This window comes from Brienomyrus brachyistius, chromosome 6, assembly GCF_023856365.1.
Source record: "Brienomyrus brachyistius isolate T26 chromosome 6, BBRACH_0.4, whole genome shotgun sequence".
Lineage (NCBI taxonomy): Eukaryota > Metazoa > Chordata > Actinopteri > Osteoglossiformes > Mormyridae > Brienomyrus > Brienomyrus brachyistius.
The window spans coordinates 29,721,868-29,734,104 of record NC_064538.1 but is presented as its reverse complement, the minus strand read 5'-3'; the positions used below and the strand labels follow the sequence as shown (position 1 = coordinate 29,734,104).

The window sequence follows — 12,237 nt, the reverse complement described above, 5'->3', positions numbered from 1 at the left end:
TTTTTAACAACTGTATACTGTTATTTATTTTCTATACAAATCAATTCAGGTGAAACAAAAAAATGTACGTGTTCAGGGTTGCAAACTCTTTGGTTGTCAAAGACTCTCATGCAAGAAATCTTACGGCAAATCTATATTCCATTCTGAACTTAAAATTAGCTGCATCAAAAACGTTACAGCAGTTTGCAAACCCTACAGACTATTTACAAGGTAATACAACTTACATACATGTAAATGTATGTGCAGAACAGAGAACAGAACATCTCACGCTATGCAGCTGACCAAAGTTGCCAACCCTGCATTTTATTTGAAATGAGAAGTAAAATGCGACTGGAGTGGCTTATCATTCCTTTGCTTTGTTACTCGGATAAATACAAAACGAATGAATAAACATTATATGCGTCTCTTTTTGTATCTTTTTTAAATAAGACCGCGTGCCCATAACCAACTGTAATATCGATTAAAGTGATCTATTCCTTGAGTATTTATGTTAAAGCAAGGCTTTTATTTTATCACTGTTGTGGGATTATTATTAATCTTTGGAAATACTTAAATTAATAAGCACAAAATCATATGACATAACACGACTGTATTATAGGTATGATAGGAGCTTTCTGAAATAATCTTGGACCATGAAATAGGAAGGCAATTCACTTATATCTCAGTAGTGGAATCAGTATTTTTCCGCACCGCGAATGTAACATTTTCCTTGGGTTTCAAGTGTTTGTTGTTTGTGGGCCTATACACAGTCTTCTTGGGCCACTTCTGATTGGTGAGCATAACTGGCACGCGAGACGCTCGGCGCTCGTGATTGGTGAGAATATCTGTCACACAGGGAGCACGGCATGAATTTGTAAATCTATTCTCACAGCTGTTTTAATCCCAGGGCCCAACGTGCTGTATAATGTATATCCTCAATCGCAGCCTTTGGGATTTGCTAATCACATTGTTTCAAATCGCGATTTCGATTTGAAATCGATAAATCGTCCAGCCCTACTTTAACTACACTATTTTAAAATAACGCCATGCACTTATTGTGAAGCTTTTCTTTAAATTATGTGGTTATCAAAATAACACAAATTACATAGTTACGGCATTTTAATTCTATCATTCCATGAGGAAAAAGAAAATCTCTAAAATTAACATAAATTGCAAATCCTCTGGCTATCTGAATGCCATGAGAATTATTTATATTTTCATTTTATTTCCTGATTGATTCCTTTGCTCGTACAGTAATTCCATTATTCACAACATGCAGCACATTAAACAATAGAATTTTTTTTTCCTGTTTGCTAATAGCTCCAGACAAGAATCCGAAAGCTATAAAAAGTGAAGGAAATTCACCACAAGAAATGAGTATTCATTGGGAGGTAAGGATTTGAATTGCTGTGTTACTTACTAAATCTTAGGATTTAAATATTTCACAAGAATCAGAGTATTCCTGAGATTTTTTAGTACCTTGTTTTATTCTTTGACTTTTGACACTTTCAGGTAATCTAGAAAAGTAGAAAACTATAAATTAGGTCAGTTTTAACTAGAACAGCTCAGTTTCTTGGTCAGTCATATTTCATGGTGCTTAGACTTAACAGCAGAAGTAGAGGAGAATTACTCTTACAAAATATTATACAGATGTAAACTGGAGGTAGTGTGGAAAAACAGGAGAGTTTTGTTCTCCTCTTTGTATAGATGGAACGGAGCACAGGTAGCGCAGTTGGGGGATTGATGGCACATGAGGCAGAATGATGCTCACAATCGCTGCCCTTTGTTCTGGTGACATTTTCCACATGAAACATGCATTTAAATTACTTTCTGTGTTTTTCCCGCTACTTACAGCCATTATTACCAATAGAATATAATGGGCCTGGTCTGGAGTACAAGGTCAGCTACAGACGACAGGGTGTAGAGAAGCACTGGCAAGAACACACAGTGAAGAGGAATCATATCATTGTCAAGAACACCCCAACATTTGTGCCGTATGAGGTCAAGGTCCAGGCCAGAAATGCCCTTGGCTGGGCGCCGGAGCCCAAAGTCTTTACGCTGTACTCAGGGGAAGACAGTGAGTATTCACTGATTTATGATAAATGTGGGATCTTGTGGAAAGCTTATTCTATGCTTTGGAAGAAGGCACCGTGTCAGTTCTATCCAGCTCGCGTAATTGCCCCCTGCAGAGATTCATTTCATTTTACAGTGACAATCCTTCTGAACAACAGGTTGCAGTGTGGAAAATGTTGTCTCCTTCTACCACTGCTTTAGTTTGGGTGTTTCCATCAGGTGACATTGATTGGAACAGTGTTTTTCAACAGGAGATACTGTGTGCCCTGGAAGAGTCATCAAATACTACATATCACACTGAACATATGCTATTAACTATCTGTATAACAATTGCTGTCGAAGAACTTCTTAGGTAGTTTGTTGAGAATAGGTGGTCCTTGCCATAGAAGGTAACCTTAAACTCTTCACCAGAAATGTGGCTTGGATGGAGTTAATGGCGCCCGCTTGTGACTTGCTTGCTCTCACAGTACCTACAGCAGCCCCAGATGTTGTGGCTGTCGAGGTGATGAGTAGCACCCTTATCCGCGTCACCTGGGCACCCGTTCCCCAGCACCACCTGCGAGGGCATCTGCGAGGATATTTGGTAAGTGTCTGCATTGCAGCGCCCCCTGCTTCACAGGCATGTACAGTGCCTCCTTATCTCAATTGCCTGTGTCCATTACTACATCTTTATGGTGTCTTTTTGCCTTCTCAGATTCACATAAGAAGGCTGCTGGACCTCCTGAATATGGACCACACCCTGAAAGACAAACAGTCCCTGACAGTATATGGAGACGGCAACCAGACCCTGATCCCCAGCGTGATCCCTTACTCTGAGTATAACCTAACAGTCAGTGTTTTCAATGGGCGAGGCAGTGGCCCTGGCAGTAACCCTGTCACCTTCAGGACACCAGAGGGAGGTGAGCACTGGCCAGGGGACAGAACCTCTGGCACAGACTGGATTAGACTTAGCAGTAGCATCAATATGGCCACACTTAAGAAGCTTATTATTTTGTAGTTCCAGGAAAAATATCCATACTGAAAGCAACGAATGCCCAGTCAAACTCCATCACACTGGTCTGGGTACCCCCTCTGAAAGCCAATGGTATTCTCACTGGCTATCTTCTTCAGTACCAGATAAGTAAGTATACACATTCCTTTTCAAGCCATTTCCTCTGAGACTGCTGTATCCTATATGCATTTGAGCCAAAAGAGAGGTGGTTTAAAACATTAGTCTTATAAGTTTGTCCACTGGGTGGTGCTGTTCTCACGGCCAATAAGTCTAGTACCTGGCATAGCAATCCCAAGGGTATTTAAATTAGCAGAATTCTGCAGGAAAATTACAGTTGTCGCCATAGGGAACATGGAAAAATGCAAGTCAGGTTTAGCTTTAGCACCAAACTCTCTTACTTTTCATCCTCAACGATTACACATTTCCAGCAGATTTTTTATGTTCTTCTTCTTCTTTAAAAAAACACCCTCACATTTTTTCAGCATCCTAGAAGATGGCCAGGCATTAAATGTTAAGAGTGATGCCTACATCCGTCACTGTGGGACTCGTTAGAGCCTCTGGAACCAAGCGCATGAATCTTTTCAAAGGCTGAAGCCGGCCTTTGAGAACTGCTGGGAGGCGCCTTGAGAACTTGACGTCCCAGAGATTTGCACTAAAACACGGAAGGCTAATCACACTGCCACAGTGTAATGCTTTATCTCAGATGCTGCTACACTGTGACTCCAACCTGTCCCCCCCCCCCCACCCCCACCGCGACTCCAGATGCCAGCTGCCGCTGTATATGTTGAATTCCCTCTGTTTAAGCTACCCACTACTCATGGTGCTCTTCTCACCTTGCTCTCGTGATTTATGATGGTCTGCAATGTTCTGTGTTACAGGTGACAACATCACGGGCTCGTTGAGCCCACGCTCCGTGAATATCAGTGGGCCGGATAGCGCCAAGTGGGTTGTGAGGGACCTGGAGGCGGTCAGCAAGTATGAGTTCTTCCTGAGTGCCTGCTCGCGGGCAGGTTGTGGTCCGGCGATCAGAGAAGATGGACAGACCATTCCTGAAGCAAGTGAGTGGGCTGAGGAAGGAAGATCATGATACAGTTTGGTTGGGGCAGCAGGGCACAGGTATACACTAAAAATAGGGGTCAAGGGACGCTTACCAATATGTGGCAGGTATACATTCCACTGATAGCAGGGGGCAAAGGACACTTACCTGTATGTAGTAGGTATACATTCCACTGATAGCAGGGGGCAAAGGACACTTACCTTTATGTGACAGGTATACATTCCACTGATAGCAGGGGGCAAAGGACACTTACCTTTATGTGGCAGGTATACATTCCACTGATAGCAGGGGGCAAAGGACACTTACCTGTATGTGGCAGGTATACATTCCACTGATAGCAGGGGGCAAAGGACACTTACCTTTATGTGGCAGGTATACATTCCACTGATAGCAGGAGGCAAAGGACACTTACCTGTATGTAGCAGGTATACATTCCACTGATAGCAGGGGGCAAAGGACACACCTTTATGTGGCAGGTATACATTCCACTGATAGCAGGGGGCAAAGGACACTTACCTTTATGTGGCAGGTATACATTCCACTGACTGCAGTAGATCAGTCTATGGATTATATTCCATTCAGTGCAGTCAGCATAGTGAACTTGTTTGCAATGTTTAGTCTTGATTGGTAAATAAGACCAGCTGATTTAATTGTTGGCATTAAGCTAAGCCACAAGTATGACCTGAGAAAATATTTATTAGCTGAGATAGCTGCAAGGACATTGTTTCAGACACCAAATGAGTTTGAGGTGATGTTAGAGAGGTTATTTTTTCTGATGTTGTACTTAGGTAAACTATCATCTGCGCTGAGTCAGTAATTCAGGTAGAAGGTTTTATATTTCTTCATAAAGCCATGGATGACAAAAGATCTAAAGAAAATTGCTACAATGTATGAGAGCTTCATTCAGGATGCGCATTGCATCAAGTGGGTTTATAGATACACAGAAATCAGAATCGCCCTTTTTGTTGAAATGTCATGCTACGAATGTATCCATACAATTCAAAGCTTACCAGCTCTTTATGAATTAAACACTTCAGAATATATGCCACAAACTTCGGTTTTATTCCCAGCCCACATATTTTTTATATTTATTTAGAAAATATGATGTCTCTCATCAGAATGAGGCAACATCCCAGAGGATCCTGATTAATCTGTATTTATAAGCTGGGATGTTTTTAAAAGTCCCCAGTGCTGCTCAGAATTGTTGCATTATGATGAAACGGATAGAGACCTCAAACAGCTGTGAATGTAGCATCACTTTCATCCCATTTTCACTCTGATAAGTCTTTTCCAGACCTTCCCAGTCTAGATTATTATGGAAAAATAAGTTAATAGAGAACAACATAGTCGAGATTTTTTGGATAGAATAGGGCGACCACGACATCAATGTAACACTTTCATGTATTATCAATACCCCTGTAGATCGCAGTTGACTGGTCTTCTGTTCTGCAGCAGTTGAGCATGATTAAGACCCTGAAAACCATAAAAAACGTAAAAACATTCACTTTGTAGAAATTGATTTTACGCATGGAATGATTTGATAAGCTGACAGTTGTTTTGGCAGAGTTTGGCACTGAGATTGATGGGTGTTTTCAGCAGATTTGTTGAGCCATGCAGAGTGGACTGTTCTCATAAAGCAGAGCAGTGAGTAACCGTTTGGCGCGTCCAACTGAAGACATGGCCTCTTTGTAACCAACTGAACACATTTAATAATGTGCTTCTCTGAATATGTTGCTTATGCACTTGAAAACTGCAGAGAAGTTATTTTTCAGTGAATATAAATGTTTAAATAGGCAGAGGAGATTATATCATAATTATTATTTTTTGATATCTTAGTAGCATTTTAACTATTGTCTGTTCAATTTTTGTTATAGTAATTGTGTATAGCTCACAAATTTGTGATGTCTCACAAATAATTATGATAACTTTAAACTTATCTCTGTTGCACCTTTGGTAAGGATTTCTTATAACGATGCAAGATTACCTTGGAGAAAATGCAGGATGCTGGTTTTTTTTGTACCTCCCCCAGGTGTGGCCATTTTTATTTCTGTAAAACTGCACAAATTTATATTGAAACTTTATAAAAACGTCATATTAGTAAAAAAAGTTTTACTTGAATAAACCCAAGTATATTATAGATTTTTTGGTAAACACCATGAGATTCCAGAAAGACAACAAATATGTTCTTATGCCATTCAGATTTCCTACCTGCAAGCTTCATTGGGATAAAGGAGGCGCCATGGGATTTTTGAGGGATCGGCAGGCACATTGACTCCTGATTTGTTCTTCCCTGTTGGAGTTGTAGCTCTTGTCATATCAACACTTTATTGACAGCAGACCTGGGATGTTGGGGACTGACTGAGTCCCGAGTTTGGGCAGAGCATGCAGCTATGCCCCCGTCAGAGGGAATCACATGTCATCCACTGTACTGATCCACCACCAATCCCTCCCTTCCTCAGGCCAGCTGCCGGAGGCTGCCATTCTCAGAGTTTCCATAATCTGCTGACAAGACTCATACATATTTATAAGGTTAAAAAAACTTTTAGAGGGGGCACCGACTTAGCAATCAGCCAGAACCCCCCCCCACAAATTTACGCAATTTGATAAATGATGCAGTTTAAGCAATAACGCGTTCTTCGATAGTTAGGTAGGAGATTTCATGAGACGTTCCCCCGAAAAACCCAGAAAAAGAGGCAAGTAAATTAGATTGAAGAGAAAATTCCTGACTTTTTGTTATGGAATATTAATTATGAAGTGAATCACAGTTACCAGTGTAAGCAGTTCGGCTCCTCTGTTAATGAGGCCTTTGTTAGTGCTGTCATCATGTCATTAATGAGTCTTCCCCAACATCTTATAAAGAAGTCTGCAATGCACCTAGAAGCCTATTTTCAGTGTGCAAAAAGCAGTGTTATTATCCTCCAGAGAGGCCTCCTGAAGTTCTTCAGTTATACAGTAGCTCACTGAGTTTCTCTGTTTCCTCATGGTTCATGGATTGTGGGTTTGTATCCCTTCTCAAGTCAGCACATATGGAGCTTCTCTGGTTTCCCTGTATTGTGTGACTTCTCCCCAGGTGCTCTGGTTAACTCACCTAGATCAGAGACCTGCAGTTTGGTGAAATGGCATTTCTAAATGAGGGTGGCGTGTGGCTCAGTGGGCTAAGTCTCTGCATCCGTCATCTAATGATTGCTGGTTCAAGCCCTGGCCTCAGTAGAACAGTCACATATCAGTGAGTCTATGAGCAAGGCCCTTATCCCCATCTCCAGAGGCACTCCATGTTGGTTTAGCCTGCACTGTGACCACCAAGCTATGGAGAGCACGATGGGGTCAGTGAGGAGAAGAATTCAAGTGTACTTCTGTAAATGGCTAATAAAGGATTTATCATTAAATTCCACAGTGTCAGTCTGTGCCCTGTTATGGAGTAGCATCCTTTCCTTTGTACCCTATACTGCCTGTCATAGGCTTTCCCCCCCCCCCCCCCCCCCCCGCCACCCCACATGTGTCTGTCTATTGTAAATGGTTGCCAGAAAATTTGTCCTTTTTAACAGGTTCATTAGGTGCTGCCAGGTCGGAGCTCACACACCAGTGGGTTATCGGGAGCATGTGTGCTGCCGTGGTCTTCACATTTGTTGTTCTGATTGCCTGCTTCATCAAGAGGAATAAAGCGGGAAAGTATTCAGGTGAGGCCCCGCCCCCTTTTTGCGTGAGGCCAGCCCATCCAATCATCAGTACGCAGAGGAATGCGGGGGTCACGAGTCTGTTTGCCTGAAGATTCCCCCACATCCTGTCCATGATGAACGACATGCCTCCTTGTTCTCAGCCTGCAGCATTTCCTGGGCCTTTGTGTTTCTCGTCTGGGCGCGTAGAAGCACCGGGGGGTGGGAGTGGTGGCATGCAGGGAAGGCAGGGGAGGCCATCGCAATCACATGTTCCACTGATACATACCACTGAATAGTTCCTCTCCGCTGAATTCTGCTTGTGGTTTTGCTGGCCTTTCTTTTTCACGCAAAGCCATTTTCTTCTAATTCAAAGATAATTTTTAACAATTTCCCCCGGCGATCTTATCTTATTCAAATTGAGAGTACTTTATGGGCACCTTTTCACAGTGGATCAACTGAAACTGAACAGGATTATACTAAGGGTGTAACTATACCGTTTGCCCATGGTTCGGCATGTTTTATTGAACTGTGCGGTGCGCCATCTGCTGTTATGTAATGACATTTAAATTCTAGCCCTCGAAAACAAGACGACCCAATTTATATATATATATATATATAGGAAAAAACACCATCTCATATTCGTGCCTGTATGTATAGGAAAAAGACAGGCATATTGTGATACTCTGTTTATGTGGACGTATCAAACCGTCGGGACCGCACCACACAGTCCAATAATATAACCGAATACCATTAAGTAAACCTTGGTTGAGTAAATGTTGCGATCAAGCTAAACATGCGGTTATTTGGAAAAATAAAGAGTTCATAGTATAATGTAAGATGTTATTTTTTCTGAAATATAAGGATACATAAATCTTACTGCTACCCCAAAACCACGATATATATACCAAACCGTGGGCAAACGGTACCGTTACATCCCTCGATTATACTAAAATGCAACAGACTGGGACCCATGTGGGAAAAGATATTTAAGTTAAAGTTGACTTAGATACAAACAATATGTAAACATTATGTATCACTATGGTGAAAGTGTAAAGGTTTTCACTTTTACCTTCTCTGCAGTTAAGGAGAATGAGGATCTCCGTTCATACCAGCAGCCCCAGAATAAGAATGGCTCTTATGGATACAGGTACACGCTGCTCTTCCGCATATATAGACACCGATCACCTGTACATTCAGACTCTCTTTTCTCTGTTTTGTACATGTACAATGTACGGAGATCGATACGTTAAGCATATGACAATGTTGCCGTATTGGCTGACCTCTGTGAGGAAGTCGGCATCCCCGTCGTGAACCTAAGTGAAAAATCCAGATGTAGATGATAAAGTAATTGGTGTGACTGCCCACAGTGTGCAAAAGTGTTACATTTAATTTTTGTTGCAGAGCAGAGGATGTGCCATCCATCTTTTTAGCATGGAAAGTGTGCTGCGTCAGGGTGTAGTGGCCGGAGGTGTGGGTCTGGCCAAAAGCACATTTTTGCATTTTGTTTTTTTTTCTTGGCAAATGCTAATGTCTAAAATTGAACGTATAGTGGTCAGTCTGGTAAATTTACTGTGGTTCGTTTTAATTTACTGTGGTACCCCCTACAGGATACAAAAGTAAGCAAAAATGGAAAAATTAGATGATACTTTTTCAATGTGAAATATATAGGATTTGTTTTGGGGCGGCATGGTGGTGCAGTGGTTAGCACTGTTGCCTCACACCTCTGGGACCCGGGTTTGAGTCTCCGCCTGGGACACATGTGTGCGGAGTTTGCATGTTCTCCCCATGTCGTCATGGGGTTTCCTCCGGGTACTCCGGTTTCCCCCCACAGTCCAAAAACATGCTGAGACTAATTGGAGTTACTAAATTGCCCATAGGTGTGCGTGTGAGAGTGAATGGTGTGTGAGTGTGTCCTGCGATGGGCTGGCCCCCCATCCTGGGTTGTTCCCTGGCTCGTGCCCATTGCTTCCAGGATGGGTTCCGGACTCCCTGCAACCCAGTAGGATAAGCGGTTTGGAAAATGGATGTGTCACGATCGCAGGCAGGCACAGCAGAGATCGTGCGGGTAGGCGGGTAAGGAACAGGGAAACAGGTCGGAATCAGGGCAAACTAGGGGTTTTAATTTGGGAACTGGGAGCAGGGAACATCAGACGCAGAAAGACCACAATGACGGACCAGGGGAACAGGTAAGACCAGGACTTAAATAGGACGTGACTAATCAAAATAAGCAGACACAGATGGGTACAATCGGGGAAGCACATGTGGGTAAGCAGGGGGCGTGGCACACACGAGGAGCGGACGAGCCGGGCATGACAGGCTGGATGGGATTTATTTTAACCTGCATAAATGTCAAGTTGCGTTACAGCAATGTTCGACTCATGTCACATCACCTTCTTAAAGGAAGGAAAACAGAAATGCAAGAAAAATAAAACCTTTACATGAATTTAGAGGAGTAAATAATTTCAAAAAGTAGTCTGTATAATCAATAAATTTGGAATGCAGGGGGGGGTTGTTCTTGTCCATTTGTAATGTTTAATTCCACGTTGCTTTGTGAATTTCTGGGTTTCTCTAACCTAAAATCAGCCATGTGAAAAATGTGGCCAAAATTCCCTAAGATAGCAGGACCTTGTCATCTCCCAAGCGTCAGTGGGCATGTCAGTTGTAATGTGCAGTATTTGTGTGCAGCCATGCCTGTGAGACTTAGAGCACTGACATGCCAGATGTCTGGTGGGTGGGTGCCATTTGCTCCTTTCCCATTACTGGAACCAGACCCTTCAACTCAAAAACATCTGCCAGCTCAGCTGCAAAAAAAAAAACAAAAGAAAACAACAGCAGGCCCTGTTTTTTGCAGTAATCAGTGTACTGAGTATTGGTGCGCTAGCATTGTCGGTGGTGTGCTGAAGTAATGGCAAGTGCTCCCCTCTATTGAACAGTGACACCGAGAGAAGGCTCCTCCAGGACAGCTTGAGATACATCAACCAGAATGGAAAAGCAATGGCAGAGAGCCTGGAGGACGGCAGGGATAGCTTGATGGACTGCGGAGAGAGCCTGGAGGACTGCAGCGAGAGCCTGGATGACTGCTGGGATGACGATGACCGTTTCGGTGAGGACGGCTCCTTCGTTGGTGAATATTCATGCTACAAAGACTTGAGACCCCGCGGAGTTCATGGAACAGCTCCAAAGTGCGACACAAGGAACGATGCTTGTTAAGGAAAAAGCGGCAAGTGAATTTGCGTGAAGTCCAGTTTTACATAGCACCTATCAGCTGTACTGTCATCTCAATACTGTACGGCCTGCTGGTGCCTTGTAATGCACAAACACAGCACATCTCCTACAGCTCTTAGTACAGAAAAATCCAGGTGTGAAACAATGAGTTTTGTTTTACCTTCCATAACAGAATACCAATTGCATTTTCACGTCACCTAGGTCTAAGGTGCGAATTATATGCAGTTTAAACTGATTGTATAGGTTTCAGAACACTGAATTGCGACTTTTTTCATTTGAAGCTCACAAACCTCCACTATTCACACTAAGGTTTTTTGCAGTAATGTAAATATAAAAGAGAATTGTAAAAAAGTATGAATCAGACTCATAACAACAAACAAAATGTTAAATGGATGGTATAGTTATAGTACTGAAATGCATTTTATATATTTTTTCCAAGATAAACCCTTACCGCAATAAAGAAAACAAAGAGAGAAGATCACATTTATTTTTATAATTTTTAATTAAGTAGAATTTGCCAATTGCGTAATAATTTCCTAAATCTCAGGAACATAAATATTATTTAGGCTCTCATTTTTGGAGGATATAAAAACTTAAAATTCTCATCAGTATTTCTTCATATTTTATTAAATGTAAATTATATTTATATGTCATTGTAATTTCCAATTTTGGAATGTATGTTTTAAGATAAATTTATTTCTTGGTTGAAAAGAGAAAAATGTGGAATTAAACAATCTTCTTTGTTAGTGACAATAAAAATTCACATCTGCCAATTTATGTTCACCAGTTTTATACAATAAAAATGCACCTAATATAAAATGTTAACTGTGTGTCACCAATACCTTAGTTTTGGTTTTGTCATATCATGTTTATATTTTCCTTCCACATTTCCAAAAACAATGCTCATTTATTAATAGCTGAATAAAAAGCCTGCATACAGCTAAACAGTCATATTTATGGCTGGAATGTATCTACAGGATTCTGGTGATGGTGCTTTTAAAGAAGATCCTTGTAACGTTGGGTAATGTGTGTTGAGTGTTGCCTTAGTTACATAATATTAGTTACATTAATACACGCGTGTAATGTTTTGAACATGAACGTTTATTTTAATTTTGTAACATCAAGTTTAGATATGTTGTGAAATGCTCTGTTAAACATTTTCCCAAACCACCTTCCCAAACTGCAAAATAAGAAATGAACAGTGGGGTGTCAAAGGAATAGGTCACAGAAAAATACAAGGTAATATTCACTAATTC

General features: G+C 41.5%; 1 protein-coding gene across 3 annotated transcripts in view; it reads left to right on the top strand.

Moving 5' to 3' along the window:
• LOC125744405 (neural cell adhesion molecule L1-like protein) overlaps positions 1–11,806 on the top strand; it is a 55,442-nt gene extending 43,636 nt beyond the window's left edge. For all 3 annotated transcript variants that reach the window (XM_049016170.1, XM_049016172.1, XM_049016171.1), the window contains 9 exons: positions 1,300–1,370; positions 1,834–2,056; positions 2,520–2,635; positions 2,747–2,951; positions 3,050–3,172; positions 3,922–4,101; positions 7,646–7,777; positions 8,837–8,903; positions 10,690–11,806. In XM_049016170.1, the coding sequence (XP_048872127.1) occupies positions 1,300–1,370; positions 1,834–2,056; positions 2,520–2,635; positions 2,747–2,951; positions 3,050–3,172; positions 3,922–4,101; positions 7,646–7,777; positions 8,837–8,903; positions 10,690–10,966 (1,394 nt within the window). In that variant the 3' untranslated portion in view covers positions 10,967–11,806. The remainder of the gene's footprint in view (positions 1–1,299; positions 1,371–1,833; positions 2,057–2,519; positions 2,636–2,746; positions 2,952–3,049; positions 3,173–3,921; positions 4,102–7,645; positions 7,778–8,836; positions 8,904–10,689) is intronic.
• Positions 11,807–12,237: the final 431 nt, after the last annotated feature.